The sequence below is a fragment of the Bos indicus genome, chromosome 7, assembly GCF_029378745.1.
Source record: "Bos indicus isolate NIAB-ARS_2022 breed Sahiwal x Tharparkar chromosome 7, NIAB-ARS_B.indTharparkar_mat_pri_1.0, whole genome shotgun sequence".
Taxonomy (NCBI): domain Eukaryota; kingdom Metazoa; phylum Chordata; class Mammalia; order Artiodactyla; family Bovidae; genus Bos; species Bos indicus.
In genome coordinates this window covers 52,419,891-52,437,075 of record NC_091766.1, presented here as the reverse complement: position 1 = coordinate 52,437,075, position 17,185 = coordinate 52,419,891, and the positions used below count along the sequence as shown (strand labels likewise).

The 17,185-nt window shown below is 54.3% G+C and overlaps 2 protein-coding genes across 10 annotated transcripts; one reads left to right on the top strand and one right to left on the bottom strand.

Moving 5' to 3' along the window:
- The first annotated feature begins 2,405 nt into the window (after nt 1–2,405).
- FCHSD1 (FCH and double SH3 domains 1) lies at nt 2,406–14,745 on the top strand. Of its 6 annotated transcripts, none has more exons than XM_019965126.2 (20): nt 2,433–2,499; nt 2,735–2,832; nt 3,419–3,464; nt 3,840–3,907; nt 4,234–4,369; nt 4,456–4,592; nt 4,689–4,752; nt 5,914–6,042; nt 6,477–6,599; nt 6,787–6,882; nt 7,520–7,645; nt 8,056–8,160; nt 8,348–8,509; nt 9,365–9,493; nt 9,570–9,653; nt 9,820–9,937; nt 10,043–10,263; nt 10,989–11,076; nt 12,254–12,309; nt 12,434–14,745. In XM_019965126.2, exons 1-20 carry the CDS (start codon nt 2,479–2,481, stop codon nt 12,497–12,499), a joined length of 2,073 nt encoding a protein of 690 aa, XP_019820685.1. In that variant the 5' UTR covers nt 2,433–2,478; the 3' UTR covers nt 12,500–14,745. The 6 variants fall into 6 exon arrangements, with proteins under 6 accessions (XP_070648193.1, XP_019820685.1, XP_019820684.1 ...); XM_019965125.2 differs by having other exon boundaries at nt 4,228–4,369; XM_070792092.1 differs by lacking the exon at nt 3,419–3,464 and having other exon boundaries at nt 2,406–2,499; nt 4,228–4,369.
- On the bottom strand, nt 12,946–17,083 carry RELL2 (RELT like 2). 4 transcript variants are annotated; one of them, XM_070792095.1, is made up of 8 exons: nt 16,901–17,083; nt 15,639–15,878; nt 15,188–15,253; nt 15,026–15,092; nt 14,390–14,575; nt 13,741–14,116; nt 13,592–13,625; nt 12,946–13,349 (listed from the first exon to the last, which is right to left on the bottom strand). In XM_070792095.1, the coding sequence occupies exons 2-7, from the start codon at nt 15,820–15,822 to the stop codon at nt 13,593–13,595; spliced, it is 912 nt and encodes a 303-aa protein (XP_070648196.1). In that variant the 5' UTR covers nt 15,823–15,878; nt 16,901–17,083; the 3' UTR covers nt 12,946–13,349; nt 13,592. The 4 variants fall into 4 exon arrangements, with proteins under 4 accessions (XP_070648196.1, XP_070648195.1, XP_070648194.1 ...); XM_070792094.1 differs by lacking the exon at nt 16,901–17,083 and adding an exon at nt 16,290–16,875; XM_070792093.1 differs by lacking the exon at nt 16,901–17,083 and adding an exon at nt 16,299–16,874.
- Between the last annotated feature and the right edge of the window lie 102 nt (nt 17,084–17,185).

Here is a 17,185-nt window from a genome sequence, read left to right as displayed (position 1 = left end):
CATGTATATACTGAACACCTAATTGGGCCAGGTATTTGGGATATAGTGTGAACAAAAGAGATGGAGTCCTTGCTTTAATGGAGCTTCCACTGTAAAGGGAAAACAGAAGATGCACACACACAATCAGTGCTGTGAAACAACTAAACCAAAGTGATGTGCTTGTGGAGGTGGCACTGGGCTGGGTGGAAGGGTTTCTGTGAAGAGCTGAAATGTAAGAATAAGAAGCCAGGCATGTGGAATGCTGGGAGAAGGAGCACTCCAGAAGGAATGGAAAGGCAGTAGGTATGAAGGCTCTGCAATGGGAAGGGACTTGGGATATTGGGGGAAGAGCAAGGAGACTGGAGTGATACCACAGTATGGGCTGAGGGGAGAGATGGGGAGGGACCTGATCATGCACAGTCTTGTAGGCCATGATTTTATTCTGAAGCAATCAAAGAGTTTTAGGGAAGAGAGGGGTGAAATTTTCTCCTTTTTAAAAAAAGATTGATCACTCAGGCTGTTTTCTGAACAATGGATTGTTGGGGGGAAGACTGAAAGAGACCAGGTACCAGACCATATGGGAAACTGATAATGGGGGCTTGGACCAGGCTGTTGGTTCTAGAAATTGAGAGAAGTTATTAAGTGGGAGATAGAACATTTAAGACTTCCTGATGGATGGAAATATCAATACCTCAGATATGCAGATGACACCACCCTTATGGCAGAAAGTGAAGAAGAACTAAAGAGCCTCTTGATGAAAGTGAAAGAGGAGAGTGAAAAAGTTAGCTTAAAACTCAACATTCAGGAAACTAAGATCATGGCATCTGGTCCCATCACTTCATGGCAAATAGTTGGGGAAACAATGGAAACAGTGACAGACTTTATTTCTTGGGGTTCCAAAATCACTGCAGATGGTGATTGCAACCATGAAACTAAAAGACGCTTGCTCCTTGGAAGAAAAGCTATGACCAACCTAGATAGCATATTAAAAAGCACACACATTACTTTGCCAACAAAGGCCCATCTAGTCAAAGCTATGGTTTTTCCAGTAGTCATGTATGGATGTGACAGCTGGACTATAAAGAAAGTTGAGCGCTGAAGAATTGATGGTTTTAAACTGTGGTGCTGGAGAAGACTCTTGAGAGTCCCCTGGACTGCAAGGAGATCCAACCAGTCCATCCTAAAGGAAATCAGTTCTGAATATTCATTGGAAGGACTGATGCTGAAGCTGAAACTCCAATACTTTGGCCACCTGATGTGAAGAGCTGACTCATTTGAAAAGACCTTGTTGCTGGGAAAGATTGAAGGTAGGAAGAGAAGGGGACAACAGAGGATGAGATGGTTGGATGGCATCACTGACTCAATGGACATGAGTTTGAGTAAGTTTCGGGAGTTGGTAATGGACAGGGAAGCCTGGTGTGCTGTAGTCCATGGAGTCTCAAAGAATCGGACACAACTGAGCAACTAACTGAACTGATGGATGGGATGTGGGGGTAGAAGGGAAGGCACATAGACTCTGGGTTTCTGACTTTACTCACTGTATGGAGAATGGTTCCATTTAGTATGTTAACTGGGAGAGGTGACTGGGGAAGGATCAGGTGGAAGGAGCTGTTTTAAAAGTTTGAGGTACCTATTTAGATCTCCTGAGGTGATCTTCATGGAGGTGAGCTGTTGGAAATACGAATCTGGAATTTGGGCCACAGATACCTACCTGCCTTTTCCAAGTCGGGTGTGGTGAGGTGTGAGCCACGTAAAGGTGAGAAGGATGAGGAAAGGGTGTGCACATCTCCAGAAGGCAGTGCAGGGGTGGGGTGGAGCAGGGGTGCAGAACCTTAAGGGTGCAGAACCTAAAGGTGATAGAGGCTTTCTAGGCCACAGGTCCCCACGTTCATCTCCCAGCTCACGCCCGCTGGTTGTTTCTTCTCCATTGGCCCAGGATGTACCTGTCTTTTCCTCTGGTACTGGTTCCTTCCTGGCTCCAGGCGTCTTTCTCATCCTCGCTCACACGCCGGCTTTTCCAGTTCAGTGGGAATTGGGAAAAGGCCTTGGACCAGCCCTGTTTCCCTCATCAGACGCATCTTCAATGAGGCATCCAGTGATTCAGTTTTCCTGGTCATAGATTGAGTTCCTCGCCGTCCTTCAGCCGTCGCGTCAGGATTGGAGATCTGCATATGTAAATGAATGATTAGAAATAATTATGGGCTGAGTCAGCAGCTCCCTACTAGAAATAGAACCCAGGCGTCTTGACACAGAAACCTGAGGTTTCCCCCTACTGTCCAGCGGACGCGGCGTCCACCGGGCGGCGCGGACCCTTTCCGGGGTATTCGCAGCAGTAACGGAGGTTCAGTTTCTCTGCGGCCCCCTCGCGCTCTGCCGCGCAGCAAGTAGACTGACCAGGCGTGGGCGGGGCGAGGGCGGAGCCGGACAGGGGCGGGGCTTACATGTGGGCGGGGCTTCCTCGAGTTCCGGAGTCGAGTCGCTGCCTGGGCCGGAGCGGAGATGCAGCCGCCGCCCCGAAAAGTGAGCTTGGCCTGGAAACAGGGACTCCTGGCGGGCTGGGGGAGTGATGGGGACCAAGCGGGCACTAGACCTGCCCGGGGGGGGGTCGAAGAGTAGGAAGGGGTCAAAGGCCAACCCAGAAGTAACCGAGGAAACATCCCAGCTCCTCCTTGGCCCCGCCCCCTCACCGCTCCCAGCGCGGAGTGTTTTTCAGGTCCTCGCGCCAGGGGTCTTCATCTTCTTTTTACCCCTACAGGTGAAGCCGGCCCAGGAGGTGAAGCTTCGCTTCCTGGAGCAGCTGAGCATCCTTCAGACCCGGCAGCAGAGAGAGGCAGACCTACTGGAGGATATCAGGTAACCCCTGACTCCCTCCACATACCCCCACTTTCTCTGTCACATGCTCCGCCCCTTCTCCAACATACTACAGCTGTCGGGGTGGGCGGGGGTGAAGAGCTCTCCAACCTGCCCATTCAAGTCCTTCACCTTAGGCCTCTCTCATACCGGATAGGTATTATCCTTGTGCCCACTCCAACACATATAAACACACTGGGACCCTCCCTCAAAGCCCTTCACTCCACACCGGCCCGCCACCCCCACAATCAAGCTTTGTGCAGAAGCCGCCCCCCCCACCCCCACCCCACGCCTGTTGGAAGGCTGGCGGACTCTGTACCCAGGCCCCCATGCGTCCTCACCTCCAAGCCCACAGATGGTTCTCCAGGGGTGGGGAAGATCCTGCTGAGTCTCTGAGCACTGAGGTGCGGTTGTCCTGTGCTGCGGCTGCCCGAGGTGATCTCAAGGACTCTCTCTTCAGTGTCAGTGTAGTCACACTCTAGGCCTGACTCCCCACTCCTTCCTGACCACGCTGAAGAGAGGATGGAGGGTGGGAGAAATGGACCAAACAGTAACACCACCCCCACCCCACCCTCCCCAATCTCCACAGATCCTACAGCAAGCAGAGGGCAGCCATTGAACGGGAGTATGGGCAGGTATGGGACTCTTCTCTGGACCTTTCCTTTTGTTCTGGCCTCCTTTACACCACCAGCAGTGTGGCTCCACACATACTCTTGTTCTGGTCAAGAGCATGTGCCTACAATCAGGCACGTGTGTGTCAAGTCCCTGCTGTGGTACTATTAAGTTGTGTGACCTTGGACAAGTTACTTAACCTTCTGGGCCTCAATTTCTTTCTCTGTAAAATGGGAATAACAATAATTGTATCTTCACACAGGGTTCTTGCAAGGATGGAATAAGTTAATGCATGTACAGCTCTTAGCAAAGTGAGGGGTATTATCATATTCTGGTCCTGTGTTCTCATGTATGGGGTCTTTGAAAGGGAATTGGGTCTGTGATGGTTTTCCCACCAGGCACTCCAGAAACTGGCTGGGCCATTCTTGAAGAGGGAAGGACACCGGAGTGGGGAGATGGACAGCAGGTGAGTCCCACAGTGGGGTGGGGTGGGGGGAACTGGGAGCCAAGAAGGAATGAGGCACTCAACCCCAGGAACCTGTGGGGAGGGCACGTGAGCTGTAGGTGGAGCTGATACAGCAGGAAGAGAGCAGCTGACCCAGCAAGGACACTGGATGGCGGTGGAGGGCATGAGGGATCCTTGTGGCTGAGATAATGGGCGGATCGATCGATGGGCTCCCAGACGAGGGGGAAGGGAAAGCTGTCTGTCTCCCATGGTGCTGGGAGGAGGGTGTCTCGTGAAGCTTTGGAGTGCTCCCCTCCTTAACACAGTCTTTCTCTGGGGAGAGGCAGGATGGTGTTCGGTGCCTGGCGCTGCCTGCTAGATGCCACTGTGGCTGGGGGCCAAGCCCGGCTCCAGGCATCTGACCGATACCGTGACCTGGCTGGGGGCACGGGGCGGAGTGCTAAGGAGCAGGTGCTTCGGAAGGTATGGTTCAGTGGATGGGGTGAAGGAAGGGCTAACTCAGGGATGGAGGTGGTCTGGATCAGGACTTCCTGTGTCCACGCCCCTAGGGAGCAGAGAACCTCCAGAGGGCACAGGCTGAGGTGCTGCAGTCTGTCCGGGAGCTGAGCCGAAGCCGAAAGCTGTATGGGCAGCGGGAACGCGTGTGGGCCTTGGCCCAGGAGAAGGCGGCTGATGTCCAGGCCAGGTGGGCTGATGGGGAGCTGAGAAGCCTGGGGACAGGGTGTAGAGCCAAGGCACCATGGCTGGGTCTGACCTCCACTCCTTTCCTTTGCCCGCACAGGCTTAACCGAAGTGACCATGGCCTCTTTCACACTCGGACCAGTCTTCAGAAACTCAGCACCAAGGTTCAGAGGATGTGGGCATGAGTGGGGACAGGGAGAGGTGGACAGATTAGTCTAGTGGCTTGGAACCCAAGGGCATAAGTCAGAGGGACTGGGATGAATCCAGGCTACTGTACTTCCTTGGTGCATGACCTTGGTAAAGTTGTTCTCTCCGAGACTCATTTTCATCTATAAAATAGACATAGTACCTTTATTTTTCGTTCCTTTTTTATGCACTTATTGAGGACTTTTATGTACTAGGCATTGTTCGAAACACGGGGGATACAGTGGGGAACACTACCAGTAGAGTTCCTGCTTTCACAGCCTAATTAGGGGGGACAGATAGTAAATAAACAAAGACTCAGAATAAATGAAAAGAAAAGAAGGTCCTTTGATAAAGCATAACAGGGGAGTGTAATTTAGAGGGCTGCTACTGCTGCTAAGTCACTTCAGTCGTGTCCGACTCTGTGCGACCCCATAGATGGCAGCCCACCAGGTTTCCCCATCCATGGGATACTCCAGGCAAGAGTACTGGAATGGGTTGCCATTTCCTCCTCCAGTGCATGAAAGTGAAAAGTGAAAGTGTGTCTGCTTTAAACCTGCTTTAAACCTGCTTTAAACCTGCTCAGTCGTGTCTGACTTGTAGCGACCCTGTGGACTGCAGCCCATCAGGCTGCTCCATCCATGGGATTTTCCAGGCAAGAGTACTGGAGTGGGGTGCCATTGCCTTCTCCAATTTAGAGGGAAAGCCTCCCTAAACAGGTGGGTTGAATATCAAGAAGGAACCAACTGTGCAAAGATGTAGGAGAAGAACACTCTAGGGAGAGGCAGTGATAAGTGCAAAGGCTCTGAGGTGAGAATAACTTTGTAGGCTCAAGGAACTGAGAGAAAGCCAGTGTGGCTGGAGCACTGTGAGCAGGGGGACGAGCACTGTGGAAAGAGAGAAGGTGCTGGGGCCAGCTCATGTTGGCCCTGGTAGACCATGGTAAGGAGCAGGTGGGGTTTTCTTCTAAATGTATGCAGTTTCCACTAGAGGATTTTTATCAGGAGTTGTGAGTATGTAAAATTTTTAGTATAGTTTGCCAGTTATGTCAATAATGTGAGAATTCTTTCTGGATCTGGGTTGGCCTTGGAAGAACCCCAAGAGTCTAGAGCTCCCAGCTGACACTTATGTTCCTCTCCTAGCTGTCTGCCCAGTCGGCCCAGTACTCCCAGCAGCTGAGAGCAGCCCGCAATGAGTACCTGCTCAACTTGGTGGCCACCAATGCCCACCTTGACCACTACTACCAGGAAGAACTGCCAGCCCTGCTCAAGGCTAGTCTCAGCCTAGATACCCCTGCCTCTCCGCAGGGAGAGCCTCTCCCTGCTTCCCATCACTGATAGGCTGAGTAGGGCGGGGGATTTAGCCTGCTTAGAATGGGCAGAAGAGACATTCCTGGCTTCTGCTTCTAGCTGGCTGCGTGACATTGTGCAGAACACTTAACCCTTCTGAACTCCTGTTTCCTCAACAGGAATAACCCCTGCTCAGACTACTTTATAAGACTAATGGGGCTCAAGGGAGAGAATGAATGTGAAAATGCTTTTTAAAGTGTTAAGTGCTATGTACACAAGAGGGTCTGTTTTTAGAAGCAATAATAATGTCTTATTCCTTCCCAATTTCCCATACCTCATGCCCATCTCCCACCCAAACCTGGACAGAGAGCCTGCTTGGGGGGAGGGTAGTGTCAGCATCTTGGGACTCTCTCCAGGCTCTGGTCAGTGAGCTGTTAGAACACCTGAGGGACCCGCTGACCTCACTGAGCCGCACGGAGCTGGAAGCTGCAGAGATGGCCCTGGAGCATGCTCGCCACGGAAGGCAAGCGACCTCCCAGGTGAGGGCTGTGCCCTATTGGAGCCCTCCAGAGATCCTCTTTACCCTTCTCTCCCAGTACAGCCCACCCCACCACATGTCTGCCCATTTCCTTCTCACCTTGTCCTTCCTCTTCCAAGAAAGGCTGGGGACAGGCTTGGAGAGGGAGCCAGTGAATGGCTGACTTTGATTTTTTTCCAACCTCCAAGGTAAGCTGGGAGCAGGATCTGGAGCTTTTTCTTCAGGAACCTGGAGTGTTTTCCCCCACCCCACCTCAGCAGTTTCAGCCAGCAGGGAATGATCAGGTGAGACCTCTGTGCTAGGTGGATCCAGGCCAGTTGTAAAGGGGACTGTGGTTTAGACCTCTCTCCCATTATTCACATCCTAGTATTAACTTTGTTGTTCTTCAGTTGCTCAGTCATGTCCGACTCTTTTGTGACCCCATGGACTGTAGCCCACCAGGCTCCTCTGTCCAGGGGATTTCCCAGGCAAGAATACTGGAGTGGGTTGCCATTTCCTTCTCCAGGGGGTCATCCCAACTTAGGGATCAAACCCACATCTCCTCCTGCATGGATAGGCAGATTCTTTACCACTGAGCCCCCAGGGAAGCCTGTGGAATTTACTTAGAGACTGTTAAACCATGGAGAGAGGGTTTCAGAACTCCAGTTCACCTCCCTCCCACCAGGACACAGATTAACACTCTTTATCCCACCCTTCTCTCTTTTCACTTCACTGTCTTTTTCATTCTCCCTCTTCCCCTCAACCTGGATCCCATTTCCAGGACTGTGTTTGTGTGTCCACACGGAAGCACACCTGTGTCCACAGTCATAGGTGTGTGCTCCCACCTGTTTGTGGGGAGGAGACAAGGAGGGAACTGCAGGGAGGAGGTGTTAAGGAGCAGCGTCAGGCAGTCCTCACATGAACAGCTCCCTGTTCATTCAGGTGTGTGTCCTGGAGCTGGAAGGAGGTGCAGGAGGTGTGGCGGGGCAGAGTGGCCTGGAGAAAGAAGTTCAACGCTGGACGAGCCGAGCTGCCCGAGACTATAAGATCCAGCATCATGGGCATCGGGTGAGGTGGGGGTGCAGGTGTTGTGGGTGGGCAAGAAATGCTGAGAGATGGGGGTCCCAGAGTCACTGAGGGATGTCATGGGGCTGTAGGCAAGAGGGAAGGGAAGAGTAATTCAAGCTGACAGTGTGGCACAGTAATTAAGAGCATAGTCTTGGGAGCAAGACTCACCTGGACTCAAATCCTGCTCTGTTGCTTTCTAGTTATATAACCCTGAGTAAGAGAGTATTGAGTGACTTCAGCTCTTTGGACCTCAGTTTCCTTGTCATTAAAATGGGGCTAATAATAGCACCCACATCCCAGGGAACATTAAATGACAGGATGCATGTGAAGCAACTAGCTAACTACCAGGTTGTTCTAAGTTGTGCCCCATGGTATCTCCACCCTCCCCCGTCCTCCACCTTCCCAACCAGGTGCTGCAGCGGCTGGAGCAGAGGCGGCAGCAGGTTCCAGAGCGAGAGGCTCCAGGCATAGAACAGCGGCTGCAGGAAGTAAGGGAGAACATCCGACGGGCCCAGGTGAGGCACCACGCTGGGGGTTTAGGGCCACTGAGATCACACCTCCTCCGGCCTCCTCCACTCCATCTGATGGTGGGGAGACTGCAAGCAGAAAGTTGTAGAGGGTGGACATATCTGGGGAGGCTCCACTCACTTCCCAAAGGCAGACCCAGCCATCACCTGGGTTGATCCCTCTTCCCCATGTCAGGTGAGCCAGGTGAAGGGGGCTGCCCGGCTGGCCCTGCTGCAGGGGGCTGGCCTGGATGTGCAGCACTGGCTGAAGCCAGCCATGACCCAGGCCCAGGATGAGGTGGAGCAGGAGCGACGGCTCAGCGAGGCCCGGCTATCCCAGAGGGACTTCTCTCCCACGGTGAGCTCCCTCCACTCCCTAGCCTTACACACCTGGGAGGGTAAAGAGCCCTAGCGGAAAGCAGACCTTATGAAGCAGGAATCACAATGGTACGTAACTCAACAGGTTGTTGTGAGGCTTGAATGGAATCACTTACGTGTTTAATTCTTGGCATGGTTTGTAACAGAGAGAGCTCTCAGTTAACTTCTACTGTTAGTATAGAATGGTGGTTACGAACTAAGGTCCTGAGAGCAGGCTGTAAGCAGTTTGAGTACCAGACATTCCATTTATTAGCTGTGTGATCTTGGAAAGTGATTTAAGCTTTCTGAGCATCAATTTCCTCATAAGTAAAACGAGGTTCGTAGTTCCACAAAATAACACAGGGTTATTAAGAAACTTGGCTTCTCTGGTGCCACCAGTGGTAAAGAACCCGCCTGCCCATGCAGGAGGTGCAGGAGATGTGGGTTGATCCCTGGGTCAGGAAGATCCCCTGGAGTAGGAAATGACAATCCACTCCATTATTCTTGCCTGAGAAAATTCCACGGACAGAGGAGCCTGGCAGGCTATAGTCCATGGGGTTGCAAAGAGTTGACACGACTGAGTATGCACGCCATTAAGAAACTTAAACAAGACAAGGTACATAAGATACATAGCACTGTGCCTGGTACACAGTAAGCGCTCACTACTGTAACTCTGTGATTATCATTAGTGTTTTCCTGCTCTGTGATGATGATCACCCTGTGAGCCAGGGTGAACGGTTGGGTGGTACTGTCTTGGATGAGGATCCACAAGGTTTACGGAATGATGGAAGAGTGGGAGACACAGAGGGTACTTGAGACCAGGCCTCACAGTGATGTCTGTTCTCTGCCCCTACAGGCTGAGGATGTGGAGCTGTCTGACTTTGAGGAATGTGAGGAGACTGGGGAGCTCTTTGAGGAGCCTGCCCCCGCAGCCCTGGCCACCAGGCCCCTCCCCTGCCCTGCCCATGTGGTGTTTGGCTATCAGGTGTGAATGGGGGTAAGGACCTCAGACCAGAGGGCTAGGGGACAACCAGTCCTGAACTCTTCTTTGTGGGGCCCAGGCAGGACGTGAGGACGAGCTGACCATCACAGAGGGCGAGTGGCTGGAGGTCATAGAGGAGGGAGATGCCGACGAATGGGTCAAGGTGGGTAGGGACCTGGGGCTCAGACCTTGGCAAGGGAGCAGTGGGAGGGACTTCTCTGTGGCCCATAAAGACCCAGCCAGAAAAGCTGGAAGCCTGAGTGCAGAAGGGCCAGGGCCGTGGACAGCTGAGGCAAGCCCACTTTCTGTTCACATGGCTGGGAGAGCAGGCTCGGAACCAGCACGGTGAGGTAGGCTTTGTCCCTGAGCGCTATCTCAACTTCGCGGACCTCTCCTTCCCTGAGAGCAGCCGTGACAGCGACAACCCTTTGGGGGCAGAGCCCACAGGTAAGAAAGGGACAAGAATTGCTGAGTCGTTGTGGCCCTGGGGTGTCATGGTCCAGGGCACGCTGCCTACCTCCTCCCCTCACCATCTCTCCTGGGCTTCTACAGCATTCCTGGCTCGTGCACTGTACAGCTACACTGGACAGAGCGCCGAGGAGCTGAGTTTCCCTGAGGGGGCGCTCATCCGCCTGCTGCCCCGGGCCCAGGATGGAGTGGATGACGGCTTCTGGAGGGGAGAATTTGGGGGCCATGTTGGGGTCTTCCCCTCCCTGCTGGTGGAGGAGCTACTTGGCCCCCCGGGGCCATCTGAACTCTCAGACCCTGAGCAGGTGAGCCTTCCTTTTCCCTGGGTCCCCAGGGATCTCTGGTTGACCCTCCCATTCACGGAGGTCCCATATTCATCTTAATACCCCATTCCCTGTATAGTGGCTTGGAGTCCCCATCTCCTTTGGCACAGAGGAAAGGGAAAGCAAGGCAGTCTTCATAAGAGTTTGGTTGTCCTGTTTTAGAGCTGGATTTAAGTTCAGATTCCTATTCGATTACTTTAGGCAATGATTAGGTCTCTCTGAGCTTGTTTCTTCACATGCATGTAGAAGGGGGATAATGATATCTTTTCCAGGAGACTAGCTTTCCTGTTGTGAGATAATGGAGGTAAAACGTTAGCCCAATGGCCCCTAGGAGGTGCTTTGATATATGGTACCTATTGTTCTAGCAAGATTTTGTCACTAACTAGATCCATGATTTGGGATAGATGGTTTAATCTGAGTCTCACCTCTGACATAGTAATCATCAAATACTTCCTTCATGGGGTGGTGGTGAGGAATGAATAAATTTTTAGTGCATGTGAAGTGCCAGCAAAATGCCTGGGACATATTAAGTGTCAATACATATGGGCTGTTGAAATGTGTATCACCTACAACCCTACCCATATACAAGCATTTGGCTGCTTTCTAGCTTGGGAAGTGATGGGGCAGGAACTGAAGATGGGATGGGAGGAATAGCTGGTGAAACCTTCCCACATGCCAGGAATAAGCCTTTGCCCTCTCATTCCCAGATGCTGCCATCCCCTTCCCCTCCCAGCTTCTCCCCTCCTGCACCCACCTCTGCTGTGGATGGATCCCCTGCACCTGTCCTGCCCGGTGGTGAGTAGAAGGAGCTGGGCCCCTGAGAGGGTAAGAGACAAGAAGTCTGGGACTCTTGGGTTATACTTGGCCCCTCTACCTGCCCTCAGGAACCTCCTCCCTCAGGTTCTCTGAGGCTTGATGGTAGAAGAGTTTGGGCTTTGGAGCCAGGCCCATTGGTCAAACTCTGCCCAGACTTCCTAGCATGCAATTTAACCTGTCTGGGCCTTTACAGAGTGAGGAGGAAGGTTCCTCCCTTATTGAGTTTTGACAGTTAAAGAGATGTCTGTAGGGTACCCAGCATTGTGCTGGGCACATAGCAAGCATGCAATTAGTAACTGTTTCTCATTATTATTATTATTAAAATTAGCCAGTTATTATTAAAATTAGCCAGTTTCTCCCACAGTGTTTTCCCAATACACATCCTTAGTGTTCTTGAATCCTGCAAACATCTGGTTTGCATCATCATTTTCCTCGTCCATCTTTTCCAAAACCATCTCTTCTAAAAGGTATTTCCACTTTCTTCTCTGCACCTCTCTCCCTGACCCTGGAGGCCCTGTTACCATTTTCTGCACCCTACTTCTCCAGCACCCTTAGTTTACTTTGAATCCTTTAGTGATCATTCATTGTGTTTGTTGGTGTTTCATTATTCAGTCGCTGACAGCCATTAGGGGTGGGTGCTCTGATCCCACCTCCCCTACTCTGGTACCTTTAGCAGGGCTGAGTATATAGCAGTAAGTGTTGAGGTTGGATGGATTGATGGATGTTATGACCCAGGTTAGTGACTATTTGTTAAATCAGAAAATATTTACAGAGTGCCATGGTCCTAGTAGCTCAGCTGGTAAAGGATCCACCTGCAATGCAGGAACCCTGGTTCAATTCCTGGGTCTGGAAGATTACCTGGAGAAGGAATAGGCTACTCAATCCAGTATTCTTGGGCTTCCCTGGTGGCTCAACTGGTAAAGAATCTGCCTGCAATGTGGGAGACCTGGGTTCAGTCCCTGGGTTGGGAAGATCCCCTGGAGAAGGGAACAGCTGTCCACTCCAGTATTCTGGCCTGGAGAATTCCATGGACTGTATAGTTCATGGGGTCGCAAAGAGTTGGACACAACTGAGTGACTTTCACGGTCCTAAGTGCTGGAGATACAGAAGTGAACAAAATAAAGTCAGAAGGCTGACTTGTGGCTCTTATTTCCAGATCCAGACCTGGACTGCCCTGGGTCCCTGGACATGATGGCACCTCGACTCAGGCCGGTAAGGGCCCCTCCCTTGGAAGAGGGGTCACTCCAATTTGTCCTGTTTTATCTGCAGAGCGGAGGGAATGGATGGGATATCCCCAAGGGAAGCCTCGGGAGCACTGACTGTGTGTTTCCTACAGATGCGTCCACCGCCTCCCCCTCCAGCTAAAGCCCCGGATCCTGGCCACCCAGATCCCCTCACCTGAAGCCAGGGGGAATCTCCATCCCCCAGTGATGCTGCTGCCCCATCTCCGTGCTATCAGACTGCCCCTCCCCATGGTGATCCAAAGCGACACAGTCAAATGCTGGAATCTCCCTGATTTCCATTCTCACCTTCAGGGGTTGACATTACTTCTCTCCCCATTTCTGGGGCTGGAACCCACTCCTTTTTCCCCATGATCTTTCAGCCATCTCTAGGGCTGAAACTACCCCCTTTCTCTTCTGCCACCACCCCATCTCTAGGGTGGTGAACTACCCTGAAATCTCTGGGACTGGAATTTGTTCCCCAAAGTCTTGAGTGGCTCTGGCTTATTTGTGTCTCCACCCTGGTTCTGTGAACCACCCCACTCCAGATGCCAGAGCCACTGGGGTTGGGGCCTGGGACAGGGATAGGCCTGTCAGAAGGAGCTGGAGCCAGTATGCGAAGCAGCTGTAATGGTCTGAGTGGATTTATTGACAGTGAATAAAGGGCACAAAGCCCGAGCCAGAGCCTGGGCCTCTTGTGCCAAGAGGGCAGAGGGCCTAAGGTGCTATTGCTTTAAGGGCCCACCAAGGGCAGGGGCCTGCTCCCAGCCGCCACGCTCTAGCATATGGAGTGAGGTGATGGGGAAGGTGGGTCAGGCAGCCTGCGGGCAGGCAGGGGAAGGGGAAGAGGCTGAGGGCCAGGGATGGTACTTCTCCCCAGGTCCCCCCAGCCTGAGACTGTGCAACTCCAGGTGGAAGTAGAGTGGGTCCTTCAGCTGGGGGGCAGTGCTGTCCAGAGGAGAGGAGGGGCTTCATGCCCACCCACTCCCTGGCCTGCCAGCTGGTAGTCCGTCAGCACAGTGAAGGAGGCGGCTTGGAGGAAAGGAAGGATGACTGTTGCCTCCTATTCAAGCAGAGCCCCCACTTTTCCCCAGAGGCTGCGGGACCTTTCCTACCCGCTGGAGCACATGGCAACTCCCCACCACCAAACCAAGGAATATGTACCAAAGGCTGAGCCTGCGGTTGACCCCGGGGATTCAGGGAACCGATGGGCTGAGGTAGTTTCATATAGGGGTTGGGAGGATGAGATTGACTTGGGGCCCAGGCAGACTCACCTCACACACCCCCTGCTCCCCGTGGTGGGGACACCTGAGAGAGAGGAGGGGTGGACAATGAGAGAACAGGAGATGGGTCATACCAGTGGCCTCGCAGAGCAGGGGCAATAAGAGCTCAGCCCATTGCAGTGCTGGCCATGTCTTCATACCTGGTGATCTGAGGTGTCCTGTTTGCTTGGCTGTCCGTTTGCTTCTTTTCTGGCTGGCCCTGGGCTTGGGCCCCTCCCTCCAGCCCCAAGCATCGGCTCTGCAGAGGCTCCAGGGTTCCCCTCAAGTGCACGAGGGACTCGGCTGCTGTCCCTGAGTCCTCCATTCTGCATGGGGGTGCTGGCAAGGGCTGGGGGCTGCGGCCTCTCAGGGGGAAGGCTTTCAATGGCAGGCATCCCTGTCCTGGGTTGCCCTCCCCCAGGCCCCTGGCCGCCTCCTGGGTCCTGCCCGCCACCAGACCCCCAGCTCCTGTCCGTGGGAGAGCCATCACGATGCTCATGCAGCCCATAGCGCTTCTCAATGTGCGTCACCCGGAACCTGGGAGGGGAGGGGACACTGGGGCTTAAGGCCACCTCTCAAAGACTGCTTGGCCCTTCCCTCTGGTCATGGACATCCTGGGTTTGAGAGCCATGTCCTTCCGATCTAAGACAGGGGAGATGGCCTCAGGTTGTGGGGCACATTGTGCAGCCTGAATCCTGCTGTAGCTCCCAGTCCAGGAAGAAAGAGCCAGGGCCCACCTTTGGAGTCAAATGCCTGAGCAGTGGACCCCCACCTCAACCTCCCTGTCGCAGGGGTACTCCATATACCCACCTGCCCACAGAAAACACGGTAGTCTCCCCAGGCCGGGGGCGACTCTTTCCTTCCTTGGAGCGTCCCTGACGGACAAGTGGGGGTCTCTTGTTGCGGCTGCAGTGGATGCACGGGGCTGAGGAGCCCAGGTGCACTGTGTGATGATGGGAGGGGGCTCCGTCTTGCAGGCTGGAGGTGGCATCCACGCTGGACGGTAGGGAGGAAGGGAGCAGGGGGGAACATTCCCATTTTTCTTCCTGTTCTGTTTGTTCCCGTTCTTTCAGCGTGCTCCTTAAACCCCCCCAGATGTCCCACTTCCCCCAGGCCGCACTATTCTTTTATTGTCTTTATCTAATAAACTGAATATGAAGATGTTACTGACCATGTGTTGTTTTCCCTCCCAGGGCTAAAAAGTGGGCAATGTTTAACCCAGGGGAGTGGCATAAGGGATGAAGGTCTAGGCTTGATGACATCTAAAGGAGAGATGTGGTTTGGAGGATTCAGGACTTTTACCAAACTTTCTTCTTCCTGTCCGTTATTCAGCCTTACTCTCCCCTGTCACCCTAATCATGCAAGGAGACTGGGAGAGGAATGTGCTTGAGGAGAGGATACTCTCCAAGGCAAGCTAAATCATACTGGCCCATGTTTCCAGCTCACCTGGACAGCTGCACTGTCCCTTCTCCTTCACTGTCCCCCAGCATCTCCTTCAGGGCCTCAGCGTTGGCTGAGGGGAGAAGGAAAAGAAGGGGTCAGTGGAGGCAAAGGCAAGGGCAAGAGAAAGTTGAGGAGGTGGGGGACAAGGGGACAACCTACACCCACCTTCATTTTGGATGATGCAGCGAACAATCCTCTCTACTGTGTCCTCATTCATGTCATCGTCCTCAGCTGAAGGATGAAAGAAGTTGGTGAGGCAGCGGGAAATGGATCAACTTTGAAGGTATGTTACCTGGTGGCTTCTGTGGCTTATTGCTCAAGACCTACCCCTTTACCAAACTGCATCATGCTGTACCTTAGCATTTCAAGGGCCAGGGCAGAAAAGAAGGGAAAATCAGTGGGAGTCCAAGACTACTACCAGTGGGCGCTTCCCACCCATGGTGCCTTCTCTAGCCCTGCTTTCAGGGTGGTGGCACCCCACTTGCTGACTCAAGAAAGCATTACTAGACCTCCCATCTTGGTCGGGATTTAGCCTGGGTCTGTTGGCCAGGAAGTGGTGTGGGGAGACGGGTGAGGGAGGAAGGTGATTGAGCCAGGTTCTAGGCTGTTCACTCACGGGGCTGGAGCTGGGCGTCATCAGGCTCCGAGCCCCTCGAGGTGCGGCAGCGGTAGCCCTTCTTCTTGAGCACGTGGCAGATCATGAAGCCTACAAGGCCCATGAGGAAGAAGACCAGCACAAGCAGGAAGAGCATGTACAGCCCATGTTGGGGCGGTTCCAGGTCAGGCTGTGGTTCCGACATGAGGCCCTGGCGGGTGAGCACGGGCCAGGGCGGCTCCTGGAGTTAGGGGGCTGCAGCTAAGGATGGGGGGAGGGTTAGGAATGCCGTCCTCAGGATTCGAGACAGACAAGCCTCTGAGGTCTGGCCCCACCCCCTACCCAACCAAGGAGCTGTCCATGCCGGGGGTGCTGGTCCGGGCCAGGGGTGTCAGACGGCGGCTGCGCAGACCCTCTTCCACGACCCTGGTCCCGCTTCCCCGACGCCCAGAGCTCCCCCTTTCCAGCTTGTCCTGAGCTTTCGTCCCTCCCAAGGACACTGCAGAGCGAGATGGGACGGAATTCTCAGGCGGCCGGCACAAGGATAGTGCCTGAGTCAGCGTCCACATCTCTTCTGCGCGGGCCTGAGTCAGGCCTCCGCAGCCCCTTCCCCTTCCTCTACTGTCTCACACACACCCCCTCCCGCCTTTCGGGTTCTCCCGTCCTGGCCACCTGGCCCACCCGGTACCGGTGGTTTGGTTCTGGCTCCGGCTCCGGCTCCGGTTCCAGGGGCGTCCTAGTCCGGCTCAGGGCCCCCGACGCCCTCCCGGCGCTCATCCCTTGCTTCCTTCCCCTCCCCCCTTCGCCGCCTCAAGGGCTCCGGGCTGCGGCTGCAGATACCCGTGCCGCGGCAGGGGTGGGGGGAGGGAAGGATGGCAAGGGATGAGGGCTGGTTGGGACCGGCGACAGGCTCCGGACAACTCCAGCCGTGGAAAGGGAAGGAGAAGGGGGGCGCTGCCGCAGCCGCTCTGGGTCCCCAAAAGCCTTCGACCGCCGGCCAGGGACCAGGGGGCGGAGCCCAGGTGTGCGGGGCGGAGAGAGAGAGCCTTGCGCGCTTCTGAGCGCAAGTGTGGTGCGCGCGTGACTGCGCAGCCCCCCCACTGCCACCCGGCGACGGTGCGGTGCCGAGTCTGGGTCCGGGTGAGGAGGACGGGCAGTCAGGCGAGAGCGCTCTCCACCGGTCTATCGGGCACGCCTGGCTTGGCTCCAGCCCTCAGATGCCCCGGCTGGATGTGTAGCTGGGAATCTTCCCTAGCGGGCCGGGGGAAGCTGGCTTTCTGCACCTGAGAGGGTCAGCGTGGCCGGTTCTCCGGAGCCTCCTAGAGAGGCGACACGGCCTGCGCCCCGCTTGGGACAGGTAGCTGGACAGGATGGCTCGGCTTTCCGAGGATTTGACCCCCGCCGGGAAGGAAATGGCCCTGTCATCCTAGGACCAATGCTACTGTCCTCCGGCCAAGCCCAGACTCTCATGCCCCAGACCTAGAAGGGCGGAGCGAGCTGAGGGCGGAACTCCGCAGGAGGCGTGGCCTGGGCGTGGTCTAGGGGAGTCGGGCTTGGGTTTCCTGGTT